The following is a 24,445-nucleotide window of genomic DNA, read 5'->3' on the forward strand; positions in this document are numbered from 1 at the left end:
ACAATCTTTCTCTCTGTGAACAGGAAGGCTCATAAAGAAACAACCCCTTTCTCAGCCTACGCTCAAGTCATCACATCTCAGACGATCTTTGAAGAAAAGATATACAACAGTGATTGGATTTTGTATTTGTGCATCTCAATCTTAAACATTTCACATATCTAAAGCCTGGTACTGTACACTGGCATCTCTCCATGAAACAAGGATTATGTTTGAAGAGACTGTTTTGCTTGCTTAAAGATGGAATTAGCACTGTCATGCTCTGGTGATTTTGAATTGTTACGTTTCGACAGTGAATGGGTGTGTTTGCTTGTTTTTGGCTGTCATGTCTCAGTGCTTTTAGCAGCACATCATTTGTAACTCTAGAGGTTTTGTAAGGGCAGTCTTTCTTTTTATCTTTAAACTGTAAGTTTATCTGTGGAAACTGGAATATTTTAAAGTATATAGGATGTTTTATTTCTGCCTATCACTCTCAAAACAGTACCGTTTTGTAAAAGATCCCTGATATGGACCAGCAGAATTCTGACTGGTTTCTATTGGCATGGTGATACAGTGGTGTTGAATTTACACAACTTGTGTTGCAGCAATATTCATTCCTTGCTTTGTTTTCTTGTGTACATTTTTGCATCTGCTGTCTTGAACTTGCATCCACTCAAAAAACAAATTGAAATGGAAAGTGATTTGTATTCGCCATCACTAAAAAAACATGCAGGTAGCAACCTTGTGGGTAAAAACATTTTACTTGAAGAGGGGAAAAAGAGGCAAGCAATTATAGAACCAATTACAATAAAACTATACCCAACACCATGTATGCTATAATCTAAGGGCTGTGTTTTTAATGACTATGATTAGTTTTATTAATTCTTCTTGTACACTTGCAAGCTAGGTGAAGAGGTTGTCAGTGAGGGAGTGGTGGCAGCAGAAATGTCACACAGCTTGTTAGAGGGGTGAAGAGTTGAGTCGAGTTCACTGATTTCTCACCGTGCATATAATTCCAGTCATAATCCCATCAAAAATGTTTAGCACACTTGAGCAAGTTTCTGAACACAGTGTTTTTAAACCAATGACAGCAGCTGTCAACAGTGTTGGTACTGTATGAAAATTACGACCACAAGATGGTTGTTCATATCAACGACTCCCCATGTTGCTGCCAAAAACAATCTTATGTCTTTGTGATTTTATTTGACCTAAGTTTAGATATTTTGGCTTTATGTTTCCTCTGTAAGCTGCTGCTGCTGACAGTTACAGTGTGTTAAAGTGTACTTGTTGCATGAACTAAGTAGAGATGCCAGAGGCAGTTAAGAGTAATAAAATGCTAATCTAGCACTCTGACCTCATTTGATCTGCACACATGACTTAGATCAAACTTAAGATACAAGACATGGGATTTTTTTGCAACCAGGCAACATAAACATAATCATAGCAAAATAAAATAATTAAAGACTTTAAAAGTGCTGGTGTATGGAAGCGAATAGTGACTAATATTTAAATTAAAATGTATTTGCAGAAATGCTTTTTCATTTTAAGAATGTGGCTGCATTATTTGACTCATATATACAATTAATCATCAATCATCCTATTTGCATTTTAATTTTCTTCTTCAAGACTGCTCATTCTTTTACTTAATTAAAATGAAAAAGTCATTTGAGATTCAATTTTTAAAATATGCCTCAGCAAATAGATACCAAAATTCAATTTAAAAATGTAAAATTTGAAAATTAAAATGCATTTACAGAAATGCTTTTACATTTTAAGAATGTGGCTGCATTATTTCACTCATAAATAAAATGAATAATCAATCAACCTATTTGCATTTGCATTTTCTTCTTCAAGACTGCACATTTTATGCCATAATCAAAAAGAAAACAAAGAAGACATTGCCCACAGCTGTGCAGGTAACCCGTAGCAACCCTAGTGCCTACTAACACTGAGAGACACGGCACCTGCTACCAGTTTAAATGACTGTCAAGTCAGCGGACGTATTAACTCCGTATCCTCAATGAACAGTCCATGAGAAAAATATTTTTTCCAGCAGATATCTTAGTTACAACATGATTGAGCTAGCAAAGCAGTTTTGTGTTGCTATGTGTGGTATTTATTCAGTTTTGGGAAATTACGATGTTTAGAAAGCACAATCTCAGGGAGTGCCATGATCTGCGATGCATCCATATATCAAATGTGCACACCGCCCCCTATCGTATTAGATGGGTAGCACGGTCAGCTGAAGAAGGGCGGCTCCTGACGTCACTCTCCTGCACCGCTCAGATTGCCAAATCATTTTCGAATTATGGGCACTATTTTTTGCAGGGCAGACCACGAAAATGAAATAGCAATGTCTTCTTTGTTTTCTTTTTGATTATGGCATAAAATGTGCAGTCTTGAAGAAGAAAATGCAAATGCAAATGGGTTGATTGATTATTCATTTTATTTATGAGTCAAATAATGCAGCCACATTCTTAAAATGAAAAAGCATTTCTGTAAATGCATTTTAATTTTCAAATTTTACATTTCAAATTGAATTTTGGTATCTGTTTGCTGGGGCATATTTTGAAAATTAAATCTCAAATGACTTTTTCTTTTTCATTTTAATTAAGTAAAAGAAGGAGCAGTCTTGAAGAAGAAAATTAAAATGCAAATAGGATGATTGATGATTAATTTTATATATGAGTCAAATAATGCAGCCACATTCTTAAAATGAAAAAGCATTTCTGCAAATACATTTTAATTTAAATATTAGTCACGATTTGCTTCCATACACCAGCACTTTTAAAGTCTTTAATTATTTTATTTTGCTATGATTATGTTTATGTTGCCTGGTTGCAAAAAAATCCCATGTCTTGTATCTTCAGTTTGATCTAAGTCATGTGTGCATTAATTTAAATATTAGTCACGATTCGCTTCCATACTGGTGCTTCATGGAAATGAGAAATATATACCAGCATCAAATAACAAAGCACATTACACAGAGTGATGAACACCAAAGAAAACAAGGAGGTATGAAAGTAACTCAAAGTAACGCACTGTCAATTTTCTTTCTAAACTAAGTCAAAGGGACATTATGATAAGGTTTATGTGTAAATATGGCATCATTGTTTATATATAGTTGCACACAAAAATGACATGTAAAACAGCCATTGCTTTTTCATACATAAGCAGACTAATTTGCCTAATCTTCAAAGGTCTAGACCGCAGTGGGAATGCAGACAACAATGGGCTGAAACTTTTAGTTCCCGCCCAGTCTCACTACCCACTCATTAAATACCAATGCTTGATCAGCGGCCCTCTGCACTATTAACTTTAGTGGCCGTATGAGATGTACTTGGTGGCTGCATTTTTTGACATTCCAAGCATCTGCCGTTGTATAAAGAGAGAGAAAGTCCACATAGAGGAGGTGGAAGTATGAGGTAGATGTGTCAAAAACACTCTTTCACCCAGGAGACCGCTGTTCATGTCCTGTGTGAAACCAAAAGTCAATCCAGTTATTTTAATAACAACATAGTGTGTTGGCATGTGTAGCATACTATATTAGTGACATCTGTCCCATGACATGACATTACGTAGTAACAATTACACTTGTTTTTCCAAACCTAACCACATGCTTTGGTTGCCTAAACCTAAGAAAATAAACTTTTTTGAGTTTTCTTCCTAAGCTCTAAGTTTATTTTGAATAGAGACAGTATGCATAAAATGAACAGAAACTGCACATTTCCTTTGAAAATGGAAGTTCATTTTGAAAAGGCACAACACATGTAACAAGTATAAATTGTTACGCCACCACTGAGTATCCGAAACTGATATTGGATGGGCATGTAGAGCATCACAAGCCATTTACACACAAATATCATGCTATAGGGCTGCTACAAAGTCCCTCTTTCATGTGTCCTTTGCAGTATTTACACAGAACCAAGCATCTTGCCACATCAGTATGTGATTTTGCCGGCATCGCGGAAGAAAAAGAGGTTAACGGGCGTGACATGTAACACAACAGCATTGGCCTTCAGTGTGACATATAACATACATGTTGGCAGCCCTTTAGAAACAATAACAATGGCACAACATGGCAATAACAACCATTTAACGTCCCTGTTATATGGCAGCTGGTCTTGTCCTCTGCTCAGAGGGTAAGGAGCTCCATAACCTTATTTTGGCCACTGATTTTCTTCTTTGAGTTAGCTGCTAACTGCTTGTAGCTGCTTTTAAATTTTAAGGTTGCACACATAACACGTCGTCAAAACGTCACACTTGTCCTGTTCATGGTGCCATCCTGCCAGCTTTCACTTTTACAAAGATATTGATTCAGTGTTGTCACTACTTCCACTGTTGGCTTAAAGCTGAGATAATGCTGCGCCCCAATTCTGTAATTGCACCTTTTAAAAAGAACTGCAAGGCGGAATAATGTGCAAAATTCCCACCTTTTAAAGGCAGTGCAAAAGAGGCTATAGTCTGACATGTACGGCTTCTGACAAAGCATCAGTATTTGGCGAGCTGGGAGTGAGAATGTGTTGACAAATGAAGTGGGTGGGTGGAAACCCAGCTTCTATTGATATACTTGTTTTAAACCTTGCGTGCAAGGTGCCATTGAATTACAGTTCTTATCATTTTTCTTGAGAAGTGAGCTCACTGAGGCTGCTGGTAAGAGGTTTCCAATCATTTTCTTGAGGAGGAGTGATTATTGTGATGCAAGCTCTAACATGTAAATGATGTAAATTCCTGCTAAGCGCTCCTCCTAAGCTGTTTGTTTTGCTGCTGCAGATAAAAGAGAGGCTCAGCATTATCAACTTATGATTCATTCTCACACTCCCATGGGAGCAATGTTAGTTGGCCTGGTTGCCAGATCTTGTCTTGGAAGATTTTTGTCCACATGATGAAGAGGTACCTTACATTAGACAGTGTCACTGTCCTTGAGTGGACAACCATACCCCTCTGATAAGCAAATGTATCATGTTAATTCATAATTAATCTCTCAATACATATTACCAACATATTTAACTACAGATGAATGGAGCATAACTGAAGTGACATGAAACACTCGTGTAAACAGTAACTGGCACATCCAGGTTATGTTAAATGCTTTACTGTGTAGCAAATGAGCAAATGGAACTTACAGAATGAGGGCCAGTGTCTTTTATTAACTGTCAGTCACTTTGTTGTCAGTCGGCATATTTCCACTGCTATCACAACCAGCACAGACAGCACATTATGCTTTTTAAAAGGAAGGAGATACACAATGAATTAGATTTTGTTGATGACCTGGAAAAAAGAAATACTATATGTAAGCACCAAAAAACAAAGCCCATTATTAGGACTGTGAACACTAAAAGACACAAGGACACAAGGGAGCATGAAATGATTCAAAGTAACTCAAAGTTGACATGCTGTTAAGGGATAACAGAAGGCCTCGTTATTAAATTTCCTTGCACAAAAACGAATTAAAGATTCTGACATTATCTTAAGACAAAAAAGTTTTGTGCCAAATCGTATTAAACTACATGCAATGATGTATATTTTTAACAGACCAGGGCTCAACAATAAGGATTGCCCGATTGCCCGGGGCAAGTAAAACTCACGGTCGGGCATGTAAAGAAACAACTCACTTGCCCGATCGGGCAAGTTGCTAAAAATAGTAAAAGTTAATAACTAACTGATAAAATAAATGTATTTTAAAACGTGCTCTTCTGCTCTGATGCAGCGGTCTCTCTGCCTGAAGTCACAGGCACAGCTGTGTAACAATGTCCTGCCCACAGCCCCCACTGATATTATTTTGCGCGACGGACGCTTCATATAATAACATAACAATATACTATTTATGGTGTTATGCCATCGTGTCATTTCTGTCTCTACATGGTCACGCGTTAACAATTCTCCTCTGCTCTCTGTATCGTGCACGGCGGAGTTCCGCACCGCCACACACACAGGTGATCACGCTAGAGCGGCTCGGGCCGCATTTTCCTGACCAAACCTGACCCCGAGCCCGGTGCAGTTTGTCAGCTGACAAAGTTATTGAAATGGACAGTGTGTAAATAACCAACAGACTGCTGTTACGCACAGACAAACACGCTGCTAGCACAGCAGCTCAGCACGACACTCATGAGCTTGTGTTGCGTTCAGGCGTTGTCACGTAAATAACAACTTCCAACACTTAAATAGGTCATAGCACAAAACAGCAGCATGTCAAGTGACTTTTTACTTTATTATATTCAATAAAACTGTATGTTCCTAAATCTTGAGACACCTCATATGTCAGCTAGACAGACATTTCACCTGCTCATTACTGTGTACACATGTACTGTATGTACTTAGTCCTAAAGAGCCCTTCTGGTGCCAGTAGATACATAGAAACATCCCAGCAGGCTGTGCTTTGCAAGCATACAAAAAGGTTTCACGTATGTGAAAATTATTTTTCATGCGTGTGCTTCACCTCCGCTGCTACAACTCCATCCTAGGGGAAACACTGCTGTGTGCGTTTTGTGCAACAGGTGCATATTGTAGTCTACCGGTAGAGCAGAGAGAGCTAAGTAGCGTTGAAGTACAGCAGAGCAGGGCAGAGAGATGGAAGCAAAATATATTAAACCCAGTGTTAATACAGCAGAACTGGAGAGAGGGGTGAAAAATAAATAGAGGTGGGCATGGCTCAAGTAGGGCGCAAAATTATAGACAGAGAACAATTGACAAATTTTTCACTTTAAGCCCTGACATCGTCATTTTTGTGTAGGAATTAAACTACAATACATGACATATGTTGTTTTAATTAATAAATACAGTGTGAATAAAGATTACATAACATAAAAATAACTGCAGTCTTTGTTATTTGATAGCCGCTTAAAATAAACAATTTTTATAGGGCAAATAAAAACTGACTTCGGGCAAGTAGATCTCTGACCAACTTGCCCAACCGGGCAAGTGAAAAAAAACCTTAGCGTTGAACCCTGCAGAAAAAGCCAACTTTGTCTGTCAGTCTCTTCTACTACTACAGGTAATTAATCGTGATGGTGACAAATATATTAAAGCAGCAAAGAGCCCGTGGCCAGACTCAAACCCAGGCCACTGCTGTAAGGCTTTAATGGGACGCCAAGGCTATTAAACGAAGGCTGGAACATGGTCGTTGCCCCCCTGGGCGCTATGGGGTATGAAATATGCGCAATGTGACTGGAGCTGCTTTTTAGCCTGTTTAAGGTTTACTGGGGACTTTTTCAGTAATTGCAGAATTGTAATTCTCACCCGTATCTTTATTTTTTATATTAATTATATTATTACCCAAGACTGACTGCGGGCATCTCAGTAAAAAAATGATCACTCATCCTCATGTTCTGTGATAAGTGTGCCAGCTATTGAGCCTTTTGGCAAGTGCAGATCAGATTTTACTGCACATGTAATGTACCCCAATGATATGATGCCATATGACCACGTGACTTCTCCTCTTTTAAGCCTTCTTGTGGTATGAGCTCTGACAGGTGAGCCACTGTAACAGGGCGCCCATGAGTCTGGTCAAGTTTATTGGTAATAGGTGAGTTGTAATGGAATGACTGAGTATGAAACTTAACTTCAGGAAATGAAAACAGACTTCTGATAAAGTAAAAAGTGGAGTATGAAAATGAGAAAGATAACAATCATCTCTCTCTGTCTCTCTCTGTCCCTCTCTCTCACACACACACACACACACACACACACACACACACACACAGTGATTACAAGCTTTGAAATAACTTGAAGGTTTCACCCATTATGAAATCATCCAATCTAATATCAATAATATAATCACAGAATTGTCAAATTATCAAACGTGTTTTCAAACTTACATCATTATTGTAAAATCTTCCCCCCATCATCCCCCTTCTCATCGCAATGACAAAGTCTAGTACTGGCCAAAAGCAAAAGTCAGTGACATGATTGGCTTCATCCTGTTTGTCTTGATAGTGATGAAGGGTGGCATTATGGAATAAAACAGTTACTTGGGAAAACATATATAACATAATATATAATACACTGTCATACAATACACAATGTAATAAAGTTTAAGCTATCCATGGAACATCAAACAGTGTGGGTCTCTATATCGGCTAACTGCTTTTAAAGTACTATTGAAAACCTACTTTTTCTTTTTAAGATATATTTAGATTAACTTGTGCTTTTATTTTGACTGGACATCTGTTGTTTTACTCGTGCTCCCTTTACATAAATCATTAGTCAAGTCCTCTGTATCTAAATAAAGATAATGATCATTACTACATTCTGTAACGTACAGTGAAATGAAAACCTGTATTTCTGTCTGTGTTACAAATCAAACCTTTATTAATGCATGATTATACACACACGCATACACACACATACACAGTACTTTGTGCACACCCTGCTGCTATGAAGTTTGTTACCTGATCTTTATGTGAGATAATTTATCACGTCACGGGCCCTCCCACTCACAGATATACTGCAGCCAGAACCTGCATCAGCATGCAGTTTGACTTCTATTTAGGTGCATCCAAGGAACACTTTATCAGCTGAGGGACTAACTTCTATAACAACACACAATCTGGATATACTATGGAGACAATACACTTCGTTTTTTTCCTGATGATGGTAAGAATTTATCTTTGGTGGCAGTATTTCAGTATTTTCTTCACTTACTTGATACTGCCTTATGTTCAAATATGGTTTATTGCTTTTAGGTACTATGTTTTCAGATAACTGATTCTACCAACGCATCAGACGCAGGTCACGGCTGTAAACATTAGAATATACATAGATTATAGATCTGATCTGGGCTTGAGTGATATCAAGTTATTATAGTACACTAGTAGAGGTATTTAGAAAACCCAAAGGTGTGATTTTAAGTACCATCAAAAATACAGATGCTCCTCTTTCTGTTAAACTGATATGGAGATGCTGTATTGAGTGGGTGTGTTGTCTTAAACGGCACCTGGATCAGTCTCTACATGTGGAACAGGCAGCTGAGCTGAAGAAAGAGGGCGACTGTGAGTGGTGGGGTAACATTGCAGGACTAGTAAAAAAGTAGTAGGAGTATTGCAACATATAACTTTATCTTGAGATGATGTCTTCCAGCTATAAAAGTAGTTTATTAGCCAAATGATTTTACTTAACACACCATCTCCAGTCAGTCCACTGATGTCGACGGCAACAATTGTCAACTGGTCCTCCAGCAAGACGGGCGCTTATTTCCTGTCTATTCATTATTATATGGACCAAACCCAGCAAGATTTGTCGAAGCAGGCTAATCGCATATTAGAAACATAGCATTATAGACTAGAGAATGACAAACATGTTACAATGACTTGCTGTCATATACCATATGTGAAATGTCAGGTATGAAGAAACAGATACTGCCCAAGCCTAATCTGGTCCCTTTGACCTGCACAGTAGTGCTCTAGAGGAGTTACTTGTTTTGTTTATGTTCAGAGTTTAATTACAGAATGTTTTTTTTGTGGCCGAAGCCAAATATTATTAAACGCTTGGCCGAATACCGAGTACCGAATACCGAATATCATTGTTCAGTTTTTCATTAGTTTTTGCAGATGAACCCCCTCCAGATTAGTGTTGTCATGGTACCAAAATTGGGATCACTGTGTGATACCAATGAAAATATCATGGTTCTGAGTAGTATCACGATACCACAGCAAAAATGAGGCAGATGTGCCTTTTGTCATTTATAAAAAGATAAATCACTTTTCTATAATACATCAATGATATTTCAATGGAATAAATTACTTATTGACTTATTCATACTTCAAAAACAGCATCAATGAGTGATGAACATAGGGGGGATCAAAATAAAATAAAAAATGAAATAAGAATCAACCAGCCACCCTCCTCCCCTGACAGTCCCTTCATAAGTAACGAACAGTCCGTAAAGTGCGGTGAGGTTTGTGGGCCGTTACCTGCCACTGAAAGACTATAAGAGAGAAATGTGAAAGGCTCGATTCTCCTCTGACACATCACGTATGGTCTGTGTTCAGCTGGCTCGGCTGTTCAGGTACTTCTGGGCAGTCATGACACCAAGAAGAGGATATTACTGGAGCCGACTTCTCCGTCGCCGGGTAAGCCGATGGCCGCGGAATACATTAACGTTACTGTCTGTGTCTGTGACCCCCGTTCAACCCACAATCAGTGGGATTCGCCTTTCGTTTCTGCTGGTGGTTGAAATCTGTAGGCTGCTTGCACAGCGTGCTGAATGATTTAAGCCTATTTTGTTTGCTCAAAACTATTTTTAGTCGCAAATGCGAGTGCTGTGACGGACAGATCGCCACACTGCCAACATTTTATTCTGCCCATCACGGCACGCCGTTTGATTGCGTTATCAAAACACGCTGCTATTATTCTGCCTTGCTTTTAACTTATTCCACCGAATGTGTGGGGTTTTTTGCAATATTCAGCCGAATATATTCGGTTACCGAACATTTGGTGCATCCCTATGTTTTTTTAAAAAAAATCTTTGTATATAATGATCATAATCAGCACATTCAAAAACAACCCAACTGCACATAATACATTCACTTCAGAAAACAATTATCTGCCCTTTTTTTCTGAATTTATGACATTATTATTATTATTATTTCAGTATTCTGAATTAACGATCTTATTATCTCAGAATTATGAGAAAAAGGTTTCCAGGGGGAAAAAAGCATTTTTTTTTAACTCAAGTGAATTATTATCTGAGTAATGTAATGTAATGTTTCTGCAGTGTTTGGGAGTCCACAGGTCATCTTCAGAAATTTTGAATCGGCAAAAAAGAAACTGGATCATTGATTCTTACAGTATTGATGAAGACTACAAAGGAGAGTTCCCATACATACTGGGCAAAGTGAGTATCTACCAAGAGTCACAATGCACAGATACGAATGCTGCATATGTCAAGATGCAAGAAGATCATTACAAAATTCTCTGCTGTTTTGACTCCCTGCAGATTGCAGTTGAAAAGAAATTGACCTTTTTCAAAATCCATGGCCAAGGTGTGGATGAGGAACCGAAAGGCATATTTCAAATAGATGAAAACACAGGGGTAATCCGTGTCTACGGCCCCGTCGACTATGAGAGATATCGAGTTTTGAAGGTTTGAAGGAATTTTCTAAGAAAGAATTTCTACAATGATCTCCTGGATGTTTGTGTATGTGTCAGTAATTGCGCTTGGGATGTGAAGCACAGTTTTATTAATTCACAATTCTTGCCTTTGCGTTACAGCTAACGTTTCAGGCACTTGATAGAGAAAAGCATGTAATAGACACACGGCTTGGTGTTGAGATATTGATCAATGATGCAAATGACAACCCTCCAAAGTTTGGCCATGACGTCTACCAGATCAGCATACCAGAGGCAACATCACAAGGTAATTTGATCATTTTTTCTCATGTAATCTTTATGGCTGTTATTATGAAATGTTGGAATAAAATAAAACAACTCCTACTCTGATACTGACAGGCACTATACTGACTACCGTTATGGCGAAGGATGATGACAGTGAGGAGGACAACAGATTATTTGATTTAAATATAATCTCAGTCACTCCACAGCCATCTGATCTCGAGTTCTACTTAACACAGAACTTTCAAATTGGAGCCATTTCATTTAAAGGGTGTCTGGACCATGAGGTGAGAGGACTCGCTGCTTGACTGCATAATTCTCAAATCAATGACCTTGGAACTTCCATCTTGAATTTGAATAATACAAATACATTTGATAATAATTTCTTTGTAAAGTGACTGTTCTTTTGAACCAATCAGAAAGCAGAGAAATACACCATTATAGTGGAGGCCAAAGACCATGGGAAAAAAAAACAGCTCTCCAGCTCCTGCACCGTCATAATCAACATAGCAGATGGAAATAACCACATTCCTCAAATCATTGGACAAACAGTGAGAACTTACTTCTTTCAATTCCCACAAGGAATGCAATGACTATAATACAACAGTGTCATTTTACAATAAATTTCATATATTTATTATACCAGGGTCCAGGGAGAGTGAAAGAAGGACAGACAGGTGTTCTTGTTTTACGTCTGCAAGTTACAGACGCAGACAGCAAAGGTACACCGGCCTGGAGAGCCAAATATAAAATCCTAGGAGACCAAGACGACAACTTTAATATCACTACTGATCCTGAAACAAATGAGGGACTACTCTACGTGAAAAAGGTAATTTTTTGACTGTTATCATACACACATTGACCTATTTAAGCTACAGTACAATAATCATTTGAAACTACATGTTTTGAAAAAAATGCACAGCACCACCACAAGCTCTTAAAAACCTTTGTATCTACAAATAACATTAGCTGAAACATTTAGCATTATGTCAATGCACAGTCAATCATAGTGGATTTAAACTACCTGCTGTGATGAATGATGTGACTACCCAGTCTTGCACCCCACTCGTTGAAATACCAATGCTTGATCAGCAGCCCTCAGCATCAGATACCAACACACTGAGGCATCCATAAGCGGCGGTATGAGACAGTGGCAGCATTTTTTGAACACTCCGACAACTGCTATTGTATCAAGAAGTAAACAAGCAAGAAAGTCTGCATAGGGTGGGTGGGAGTGGGTCAAATAGACCCGGGGACTTTCATCCACGAGGGTGCTGTTCGTGTCCCGTGTAAAACCAAATGTCAATTAAGTTATTTTAATAATAATGTAGTGTGCTAGTGTGTGTAGTAAGGCTGGACAAATAATCGTCTGGTGATCACGATTACGATTTTGAGGTCAAACAATTGCAAAATTAATGAAATCAAGGGTAAACTGGAGATGTTATTTTGTCTTCTACGGAAGCCACGCATGCGCAATACTATCCCCTCCCCTCCTCTCTTCACTCCACAAGCCAGTCAAGTTGGTGAACTATGAATAATGCCAGGGGCAGGTGACCATGTAGAAATAGAAATGACATGCCATCGTGGAAACAATATAAGTCATCACATGTGCCGCATCATTGTTTGCATAATCGTGATTTCAATTTTGACCCAAATAATCGTGATTATGATTTTTTCCATAATCAAGCCTAATGTGTAGCATACAATGCTCATGACATACATCACATGATGTTTTATTATGTTAGTAACAAACACTTATTTTAAACCAAACCCCAATGTTTTTTTCCAAACCTTAGCACATGGTTTTGTTGCCTAAACCCAAGGAAGTAAACTTAAAAACAAAGCATTTTACCTTCTACAGCCTGAGTTTATTTTGAAAAGGCACCAATATGCATTTAACTAGCAGAAACTGTTCCTTTCCTGTGAAAAATATAGTTCATTTATCAAGTGTAAATTGATACCCTGTCCCTTAGCATTAAGAACTGACGCAGGAGGGACACCTATGAGTCATATTTTTGATGTGTAGGTCCACTGACTCAACTAATGGCAGAGCAGGAACTTGATCACCTGGGCCATATCTTTGTTGTTCAACCTTGCGATCATACAGTCGTTTAATTTTTCCCCGCGCAATTTTCAAGTTTTCTTAAGCCAATTCACCTGCCTCATAAAGCCTTTGTTTAAAGTCATTTACATAGTCTAGCACATTTTGCTCAGGTCTGGAGGACTTCCATTTATCTTGGCCAGAGGGCCACTCACTGTGTGCCTGAAGAGAAGGTCAATAAGGCTAAAACTGTGCTTTATTGCACAACCTTTCTAGCCGCCAATAAAGCCAAGGCAGCCCCTCCTCTCAATCGGCTCTTAGCTCAGTACAATAAGCACAAATCGGAGATTTCAAATGCTGATGAAATCGCTTAAGTGCACCTTGACTCTGAGGATGATAAATGAACCTTCAAATGAATATGAACCTGCTCAAATAGTCGAGATGTAAAGTTGGAGCCCTGATCATTCTGAATTATTTTGGGAACCCCAAACACAGACATGAACTGAGTGAGAGCCTTAACCACAGATCTTGCAGAGATTGTATGCAGAGGATAAGCAGATGAATATTTACTGGTGTGACACATTACTTTTAGCACATAGCTACAGACAGACTTTGATTGAGGCAGCAGACCAACAGCCAAAACACAGAATGGTGTTCAAATGGCTGGCTTACTACCAGAATGGGTTGTAACAGCACAGATGTAATAGTTTGATTTGGTTTTCCTGTTAACTGATAGATGTGACAGGTCTTAATGCTTGTGTAAATGTCCCTTTTTAACAGTGGCCAAAAAAGTAATTCAGTCATAAGTTGTCGTCACACTCATATGACCAGCTGTACTGTCGTGAGCAGTTTTGAGCCCAGACTGTCTATACTTCATGGGCAAACCCACCGGCTACACAAACCCACAAGCCACATTTTCCCCATAAAAGGACCCACCTCCTCATTAGCAGAACATCCTGACGAAAATACACTGGAGACTTTTTCTCCACCTCATACATTGGCACTACACAGTCAAACAGTTGCCTCAGTTCTGTATGGGACACAGACAATAGTAAGGACAAAGCAAATCTGACATTGCCTTTGTGCAACTTAGATTTCACTTCACTTACAGAGGCAGTCATGGACCGTGTCACTGCGCAAACTGAAGATACTATCTGATTTAGTGCATCAAAAACCTGATGATTTTCAGAAGATGCAATATTACGGGCCCTTGTTTGCTCATCAGGCCATATACGTGCACCAGCAACATCATTACCTAGGATGACATCAACCCTCTTGACAGGCAACTCTGGCCACACCCCAACATCAACGTCCACCCATACAAAGTTAGAAAACAAAAACATCTTATGCACAGGAACAAACAGTGTTGTTAAACCAATTCCTTGAACAGGGACACAACTTCCTATGTCTGATTGGGATAAATAAGGCAGAACTGACTCTCGTACAAAAGTATCCAGGGCACCAGAATCTCACAGTATTTTAACAGCAACTTTTTCATCACTGCCCACTGGAGATACAAACCCTTCAGAAATGAATGGTGCATATCCTGCTGCATCTCTGCTGCACCCAAAGTTTTAGTTTCCATCTGAAAAGGAGACACCAAATTGTTTGTTGAGGCCACTAGCACAGTCAATGCAGTAGACTTAGCTTCTGACCAGCCTTCCTGGTTTTCAAAGATGGACATTCCTTTTTCCAATGCCCAACCTTTTTAGTGATTACAAATTTTATCATTTCTCACGAGAGTCTGTAACTTGCTAAGGAAAAGCTGAATCAAAACTGGACAAGCCCTGTCAGCAATAGCTTCTGGACCAAAGACATTCTGTTTCTGATTACCAAAGATGCATTTTTGTGTCAATACATATTCATTTGAGTCTTTGCCTTACGGTCATTGATGTTTGTCGCAATATAGCTGGGTATGGACTGTTTAAATTGTTCAAGAATAACCAGGTTGCACAGTTCCTCAAATGAACCAACACTGGATGCGGAACACCAATGACTCATCTGCATAACCAAATCCCAAGCAAATTCCACGTTTTTGCCAGTTAGATTTTTTTCTACTTCCTTAAACCTTGTCTGTAAGCCTCTGGAACCAATTCATAGGCCTTCAAGACTGCGAGTTTTCCCTTAGCGTAGTCTTTACAGTCTTCAGTTGTTAAAGCTGCATATGCCTCTTGGGCTTTACCAGTAAAAACACACTATAACATTAAGGTGCGGTCCTGATCAGGCCAATTTCTAGAATCTGCAAGCTGCTCAAACATACACAAGTATGTATCTGGGTCTTTGTCATTGAGCTGAAGAATGGTCAATCAACTCACTGACTGACATTTTTCCTTCCTTTAACAAGTCATTTATATTTCTCTGTCTTCAGTTTTTCCTGCTCAGTTTTTTGTTTCATTACTTACTTCTAATTCTCTCTGTTGTATTACTTTTCCATGCTACAGCTGCATCACCAACAGCTCTTTTTACTGCTTAAATGTTAGACTAGTCATTGAAGACAGACACACGAGGCAGTTGCTTAGGTTTTTCACTTACCAAATCCCCCCTTCCATCAGACTGGCTTTCAGAATGCTCTTCAGTGTCCTTCTGACGGTTTGCCCCAATTTCAATGTTATAATGGTCAGTCATCTTCAATAATTGCTCTTTAGTACATTGTTCCAACAATGTTTCCAAGGGCTCCTGACTGAAACAATCCACAATAGACATCATGATACCCTTAGTTCAGAATTCACCAACTACAAATATGCATCAACCGACAAATAGTGCTTTTTTGTAGGTTGTAGAGTTGTTTTATGTTACCAGTGGGACTGGTAAGCACCTGCTATGCAGCCACTTCCAGCAATCCACGGGCATGATCTGAAGCATATCTACTCACATTCACCACCTCATTAAACCCACAAAGCTGCAACAAGCTCTCTAGTAGAACTTATTGCTAAGCCTATCAGGAGAAAACTCGATTAAACAAAGCCACAAACAATTGGGTTACCACCTACCAAACAATTGATCCAAAAAACCCAGTGGGTCAACAAAAGGACTAGACCAAACCTCCCAACAATCTTTTATTTTGTCGAAGTTAACCAAGTAAGTCAACACCATGGACTTTAGCAACTTACAAAAGACCAAATCACAACCTTTGGGTCTTTTTCATGTGAGCTGGGCTGGAAGGCAAAGCTTTTGATTTACTGGTCCATCGACGTCCCAAACCTCACCTATGGTCATGAGCTACGGGTAATGACCATGAGAATGAGGTGGCGGATACAAGCAGCTGAAATGCGTTTCCTCCATGGGGTGGCTGGGCTCAGCCTTAGAGATAGAGTAAGGAGCTCGGACATCCAGATGGCGCTCGGAGTAGAGCTGCTGCTCCTTCGCGTCGATAGGGCTCAGTTGAGGTGGTTCAGGCATCTGATCAGGATGCCTCCTGGGCGCCTCCCATTGGAAGTGTTCCGGGCACATCCCACTGGTAGGAGGCCCGGGGCAGAACCAGAACACGCTGGAGGGACTACATATCTCATCTGGCCTGGGAACACCTAAGGTCCCCCAGAAGGAGCTCGAAAGCATTGCTGGGGAAAGGGATGTCTGGAATACTTATACATAGCAGTTTATACAGCTGAGGAGCAGCAGCACAGATGGTATAAGTTAATCATTGATGAAGTTCCTGCTTCCCTCCTTAAAGGGAAAGACATCCAAAACAGGAAACAAAAGAGCCGTCACCAAGCATTAGTATTTGATGAGTTGGGAGTGGGAATGTGTTGGATATGACGTTACATTATGGCACAAATTTCAATATTAAACCAACATTCAATTCTCACCTCTTTTACAGCATCTGAACTATGAAGACAGCTCTCTGAGGACCTTGACTATCAGTGTGGAGAATGAGATCCCCTATCATACATGCAAAGTGGTGAGTCGCAGCAGTAGTCTTTGGAAAGTAGAAACTATTGGTGGTGAGACTGTGACAGAGACAACACGGTTGTCCACCCGCCAAGTGACAGTGACTGTGGAGGATGTCAATGAGGCTCCAATCTTCAAACCACCTAACAAAATGGTTTCGGTGGCCGAGAATGGCGATGTGGGCCAGTATCTGTGGACATTCACAGCGAAAGACCCTGACACCACCAACACAGTTGTGTAAGTCATGTGGAGACTAGCTACATGTCCATCTTACAGAACAATAATCATTAGTATGTCAGTGGAGAACTTGAAAATGTCTAACACCACACATATACTTTGTGTGTTTCAGATACAGAAAAGGAGATGATCCAGCTGGTTGGATTACAGTGGACACCAAGACTGGAAAAATAACCACAACGAAGATCATAGACCGAGAGTCATCCTTTGTGAAAAACAATATCTATACAGTCACAATATTGGCTGTTGACAATGGTATGACCTACAAGAGTATTTACACAGTTATTAATCACAGTTTCTTTATCACATCACTGTAAATGCACAACATGTGTTTTTGTTCAACAGGTCAACCTCTGATGACAGGCACTGCAACCCTGACCATCTGTGTCTCTGATAAGAATGACAATGCTCCATTCCTGCCTGTAGGCACAATCGACATGTGCCAATCTGATGGACTCTCTCTGGCCAACATCACAGCCATGGACCTAGATGAACACCCCTATAGTGGACCTTTCACCTTCAAGCTCCAGGGAAATGAGAAGGGGTATTGGAAGCTTGACCCTACACGAGGTGAGCTCTCACTTTGACAGTTCCTTCAAACAGAGCCAAGATCAATAACAGCAAATAATGTCACCACTATTAAAACAAACCTCTAAGTCTACTTCATACAGTATGTCATAATGAATCTTACAGGGTATTCAGTCAACTTGGTGAAAGAGAACACAGTTCATTCTGGACATTATGAGCTGTTGCTGGAAATGTCCGACCTTCAGGGCAACACAGCCGTACACAACCTGTCGGTTACTGTGTGTAACTGCATGGATCCAGCGAGGCCTAACTGTCGTGTTCGCAAAGCTGCTGGCTCCACATTCGGAGGAGGAGCAGTTGGGATCCTTTTTTTAGGCATTCTACTGCTTGCAGGTAGGATGCATGTCAAAAATACTTTGAATTGTTAATGTCGTGTGAAAATTGTCTTTTATTTGTGTGAAAAGTTAAAAAAGAAAGCAAAGACAATTTTCACAGTCGCACACTATCCTCTAAATTAAACATATAATAAGTGAATTTTGTACTCTGTATAAACCCTTCAAATGGTAAAAGACTAATAGCCTCATGTGAGACATAAAATGTGTTGTTGCATGTTTTGATTTGGGAGTGTGGTCTTTGTGTCCAAGGTGTGCTACTTTTGGTTTTTCTGATGTCATGTAAGAGAGAGAAAATACCGATCCCAGATGGCGATTCAGGACAACATCTGATGAACAGTAACACTGAGGAAAAGGGAACTGACTGCAAAGTAAATTACTTTTTTTCAGCAAAAGCACTTGATTATTACTGTTGACTGATACAAACACACACTTATTTGCATTTGTTGTATTTTACTTTCTTCAAGTTAAATTCAGTCTAAAGTTGAATGTGCTCAGGCTCATTAGAATAATTATTAAAAAAGCACTGTTAACTAGAAAGTCATTTTCCTTTCTTCTTTCAACAGGTGGCTTTTGAGCCATTAAACAATTACATTCAGAATGAGAAACAAACCCAAGTAATGTCTCAACTTCCAGCTATGAATCAAGTAAGTGATGAAAAATATATATCAAAAATATTTATCAAAAAGCTTATAAAACACACTTTTCTGTCATGCATCATGACAAATGGTCACTACTTGTTGTTTTTAGTTTTGCAGTTATTATTATTATTATTATTACCATTATTAGTCGTAGTGGTATTGTTGTTGTTCAATTTTTCTTTTTTATTGTGGTCAAATCCAATGAAGAGACCAAAACCAGAAATTAACTAAACAAACTAACAAACACTCTCTGCAACGTCAAAGCCTGAGATAGATAGATAGATAGATAGATAGATAGATAGATACTTTATTGAAATTGACAAAGTGTATTCATCTGTTATTATTATTATTATTATTATTGAATCTGAGTATTGTCCCCAAGTTTAAAGGTATACTATGCAGGATTCTTGGTTACTGTTTGTTGACAACAGAGTCTCACCACCACACACCTCTAGTGGGTCATAAGTGTTGTTTTTTAGTAAAAATCCTGTGTAGTATACATTTAAAGAGGCAGATGTCAAGAATTTTACATGACATTTTGTACCATGTTTTAAAAGTTGCAGTACTGTAATGTGAAGTGAAGACATGCCTTTGACATGCTTTTTGTCCCTAGATTGGCTCAACAAAGCAGCAAAACTTTTCACGTGGGAACTCAATGCGCTGGGTACTGAAATTATTATTATTATTATTGTTATTACCACTGTTATTATTATTATTATTATTATTATTATCATCACTGAATCTGAGTATTGTCCCCAAGTTTAAAGGTATACTATGCAGGATTCTTGCTTACTGTTTGTTGACACACTTGCCAGTGAAAGTGACAACAGAAGCCAACCCCAAATTCACTCCTGTTTGGTGTTTCGCCTCAATATATTTGCACTGTGTCTCTGGGATGCCTGTTGCTTACAGTCTGGCACCTGCTCGCACCTGATTGCTATGGGGGTACACGCCCATAAACGTCTTGAACACCAAAAATAAGAAACAAATAAGAAGACACAGGCAGAGGGCAGAGTCTCACCGCCACACACCTCTAGTGGGTCATAAGTGGATTACCTCTGTTTGAGTTTATACATTGTTTTTTAGTAAAAATCCTGCATAGTATACATTTAAAGAGGCAGATGTCAAGAACTTTACGTAACATTTTGTAGTTCACTGAACTCTACCATGTTTTAAAAGTTGCAGTACTGTAATGTGAAGTGAAGACATGCCTTTGACATGCTTTTTGTCCCTAGAGTGGCTCAACAAAGCAGCAAAACTTTTCACGTGGGAACTCAATGCGCTGGGTACTGAAATTATTATTATTATTATTATTATTATTATTATTATTATCATCATTGAATCCGAGTATTGCCCCCAAGTTTAAAGGTATACTATGCAGGATTCTTGCTTACTGTTTGTTGACACACTTGCCAGTGAAAGTGACAACAGAAGCCAACCCCAAATTCACTCCTGTTTGGTGTTTTGCCTCAATATATTTGCGTTGTGTCTCTTGGATGCCTGTTGCTTACAGTCTGGCACCTGCTCGCACCTGATTGCTGTGGGGGTACACGCCCATAAACGTCTTGAACACCGAAAATAAGAAACAAATAAGAAGACACAGGCAGAGGGCAGAGTCTCACCGCCACGCACCTCTAGTGGGTCATAAGTGGATTACCTCTGTTTGAGTTTATACATTGTTTTTTAGTAAAAATCCTGCATAGTATACATTTAAAGAGGCAGATGTCAAGAATTTTACATGACATTTTGTAGTTCAGGGCGGCACGGTGGTATGGTGGTTAGCACTCTCGCCTCACAGCAAGAGGGTTGCTGGTTCGATCCCGGGCATGGGAGCCCCTCTGTGCGGAGTTTGCATGTTCTCCCCGTGTCAGCGTGGGTTCTCTCCGGGCACTCCGGCTTCCTCCCACAGTCCAAAGACATGCAGATTGGGGACTAGGTTAACTGATAACTCTAAATTGTCCATAGGTGTGAATGTGAGCGTGAATGGTTGTTTGTCTCTATGTGTCAGCCCTGCGATAGTCTGGCGACCTGTCCAGGGTGTACCCTGCCTCTCGCCCGATGTCAGCTGGGATAGGCTCCAGCCCCCGTGCGACCCTCAAGAGGATGAAGCGGTTAGAAGATGAAGATGAAGATTTTGTAGTTCACTGAACTCTACCATGTTTTAAAAGTTGCAGTACTGTAATGTGAAGTGAAGACATGCCTTTGACATGCTTTTTGTCCCTAGAGTGGCTCAACAAAGCAGCGAAACTTTTCACGTGGGAACTCAATGCGCTGGGTACTGAAATTATTATTATTATTATTATTATAATTATTACCACTGTTATTATTATTATTATTATTATTATCATCATTGAATCTGAGTATTGTCCCCAAGTTTAAAGGTATACTATGCAGGATTCTTGCTTACTGTTTGTTGACACACTTGCCAGTGAAAGTGACAACAGAAGCCAACCCCAAATTCACTCCTGTTTGGTGTTTCGCCTCAATATATTTGCGCTGTGTCTCTTGGATGCCTTTTGCTTACAGTCTGCCACCTGCTCGCACCTGATTGCTATGGGGGTACACGCCCATAAACGTCTTGAACACTGAAAATAAGAAACAAATAAGAAGACACAGGCAGAGGGCAGAGTCTCACCGCCACACACCTCTAGTGGGTCATAAGTGGATTACCTCTGTTTGAGTTTATACATTGTTTTTTAGTAAAAATCCTGCGTAGTATACATTTAAAGAGGCAGATGTCAAGAATTTTACATGACATTTTGTAGTTCACTGAACTCTACCATGTTTTAAAAGTTGCAGTACTGTAATGTGAAGTGAAGACATGCCTTTGACATGCTTTTTGTCCCTAGAGTGGCTCAACAAAGCAGCAAAACTTTTCACGTGGGAACTCAATGCGCTGGGTACTGAAATTATTATTATTATTATTATTATTATTATTATTATTATTACCACTGTTATTATTATTATTATTATCATTGAATCTGAGTATTGCCCCCAAGTTTAAAGGTATACTATGCAGGATTCTTGCTTACTGTTTGTTGACACACTTGCCAGTGAAAGTGACAACAGAAGCCAACCCCAAATTCACTCCTGTTTGGTGTTTCGCCTCAATATATTTGCGTTGTGTCCCTTGGATGCCTGTTGCTTACAGTCTGGCACCTGCTCGCACCTGATTGCTGTGGGGGAAAATAAAATGCAAATAAGAAGACACAGGCAGAGGGCAGAGTCTCACCGCCACGCACCTCTAGTGGGTCATAAGTGGATTACCTCTGTTTGAGTTTATACATTGTTTTTTAGTAAAAATCCTGCGTAGTATACATTTAAAGAGGCAGATGTCAAGAATTTTACATGACATTTTGTACCATGTTTTAAAAGTTGCAGTACTGTAATGTGAAGTGAAGACATGCCTTTGACATGCTTTTTGTCCCTAGAGTGGCTCAACAAAGCAGCAAAACTTTTCACGTGGGAACTCAATGCGCTGGGTACTGAAATTATTATTATCATCATCATTAGTAGTAGTAGTAGTAGTGGTTGTGTTGTTATTGTAATTATTATAAAAACAAGTTTGTAGAGGTGGACGTCAAGAATTTAATTAAATTAATCCTACCATGTTTAAAAAGTTGCCTTGATGTAAAGTATTAACCACTGAAATGCTTGATTTTCTAGTCAATGGGTGCATCATCAGCGATGGGAATGAGACATGAGCACAGAAATTCTATGCGTGGGGTACTGCAATCTACACTACTATAAACCCTTTTCCTGTGAAATTTGTTCATTATTTAAATGTTTTAATAGCTATGGCGTTTAACTATTAAATATTATCTTGTAAATTAAAACAACTCAAATTATACAACTATCTGTTTCTGATTTCTCAGACTTGGGCTGGACACAGTAGATATTTTGGAGATCTAGAGAATGCTGTGCAACGTACAGTTCTTCTCAACGCATTAAATAAGGTAATGACAAGAATTTAATCAATCCTGCAAAGATAGAGTAATTTTCTTTTCTTTTTTCAAAGTGTATTCTCCTTTTCTTTTTTCCTCCCCTGTAAACTGTAGATGCTGTCTGCCCAGCAGGCACCAGGAGAGGAGTTGGGTGATTATGCTCCTCATGTGTATGCTGAGGAAGGAGACACAAAAACCAACTCTGAGTTTGACGCCATTTCCATCTCTGACACTCCCTTTGACGTAGACTTGGACCTGGATCACAAGTTCACTACCCTGGCCACAGTCTGCATGCCAACTGAAAGCACTGCCTTCAGAACAACAACACATGGGACAGCGACTCTGCTCCAAAAAGAACACTCTGCCGTTATTAATCGTAATTTATAAATGTTACCTGGATACGCAACAAGGTGATTTAGAGCTTAATTGTTCTGGTGCCTCACAGCAAGTTATGCTACATGTAGCCATGCTTGAAGGATTTTTTATAGACTCTGTATCCATCAGTGCTGTCAGGGAGACAAATGACTGTGTCTGAGAAAATATCACAATTAGTACTTCGTTAGCATCAGGCACACATTATCACACTTTAGAGGTATTAATAGTTTCCACTATTCATAAGTCGTGTTACACAAACCTGCAGAGGCTCTACTTTGTCACAGATGTAACACTGACGAAGAAAAACCGTTGCATTCATTTTGAAGTTGGCCAGTGGTACACTCAGTTTGGTCAAATATGTTTTTTTTTTCTACTGGATACAGCTGGACTATCATTCTTGACTTTATTTTGGGTGTTTAAAGGACATGTTTACCTTTTCTTATCTTGTGCAAGCAGTGTTGATGGTGGCCAGGGAATTAGCTAAAACACTTAACGCTTCAAGGAGCTGTACGCAACATTCAGAGCATTAAAGGGGAACACCACCTACATCAAGAATTCCAGTATGTTATTTGCTATGTGGAGTGATGGTGTCCTGAGCAGAGAAGAAAATCACACTTCCTCCATGTGTGTTGCAATCCGAGCTTCTCTGTGGGTTGTTGTGGTAAGCCGTGACAGCTGCGCATGCTGGTTGGTGCATCTGAGTTCTTGTGAGTGTTGCTGACTGGCTAGCTCATCGCTGCCAATCTGCATCGCGTTCATTCGATGGTTACTGGTGATATCGGAATGGCATTTTCATGGAAGCGTAGCACCCACTCTCTGGCTTGCCAATTTTTTGCCTTAGAGCACAGATTGTGGCCCAAATAATTTGGACAGAAATTTTTATGAATGCTTGCACACCCCTGCGGTATGTACCTGTAGGGGAAAAATATTCAGACCGTCCTCGATTTCAGGAGATTTCTACCTGTGAATGTATGTTTGACCAAATCCTTTGTAACAGCTAATGTCGTACCTCCGGGTCATAGCTAGTTTGCGGCCAAAATCTGAAACATTTTCATCCGTTTGGTCTTCAGCTGGAATACAGATGTTAAGATG

The 24,445-nt window shown here is 39.4% G+C and overlaps 2 protein-coding genes across 25 annotated transcripts in view; one reads left to right on the forward strand and one right to left on the reverse strand.

The window, feature by feature from the left end:
- Window positions 1-24,445, reverse strand: part of zmp:0000000926 (ataxin-1-like) — a 134,470-nt gene that overhangs the window by 106,395 nt on the left and 3,630 nt on the right. The window lies entirely within an intron of this gene.
- LOC125891264 (cadherin-13-like) lies at window positions 8,435-23,899 on the forward strand. Of its 24 annotated transcripts, XM_049580362.1 has the most exons (21): window positions 8,435-8,571; window positions 10,691-10,810; window positions 10,913-11,059; window positions 11,188-11,332; window positions 11,425-11,594; window positions 11,727-11,858; window positions 11,954-12,136; window positions 17,166-17,473; window positions 17,586-17,728; window positions 17,819-18,043; window positions 18,167-18,394; window positions 18,646-18,764; window positions 18,960-19,040; window positions 19,648-19,698; window positions 20,270-20,320; window positions 21,259-21,309; window positions 21,884-21,934; window positions 22,466-22,516; window positions 22,701-22,760; window positions 22,910-22,990; window positions 23,093-23,899. In XM_049580362.1, exons 1-21 carry the CDS (start codon window positions 8,536-8,538, stop codon window positions 23,363-23,365), a joined length of 2,706 nt encoding a protein of 901 aa, XP_049436319.1. In that variant the 5' UTR covers window positions 8,435-8,535; the 3' UTR covers window positions 23,366-23,899. The 24 variants fall into 24 exon arrangements, with proteins under 24 accessions (XP_049436319.1, XP_049436323.1, XP_049436321.1 ...); XM_049580366.1 differs by lacking the exon at window positions 22,466-22,516; XM_049580364.1 differs by lacking the exon at window positions 21,884-21,934.

This window comes from Epinephelus fuscoguttatus, linkage group LG7, assembly GCF_011397635.1.
Source record: "Epinephelus fuscoguttatus linkage group LG7, E.fuscoguttatus.final_Chr_v1".
NCBI lineage: Eukaryota > Metazoa > Chordata > Actinopteri > Perciformes > Serranidae > Epinephelus > Epinephelus fuscoguttatus.

Bases quoted from the DNA above. Each gene is read 5' to 3' on its own strand.
- LOC125891264 (XM_049580362.1), top strand. From the start codon at position 8,536: ATGGAGACAATACACTTCGTTTTTTTCCTGATGATG. The intron at 17,729-17,818 runs GTATGACCTACA...TTTGTTCAACAG, and splicing joins AATATTGGCTGTTGACAATG to GTCAACCTCTGATGACAGGC. The intron at 22,517-22,700 runs GTACTGAAATTA...TTGATTTTCTAG, and splicing joins GTGGGAACTCAATGCGCTGG to TCAATGGGTGCATCATCAGC.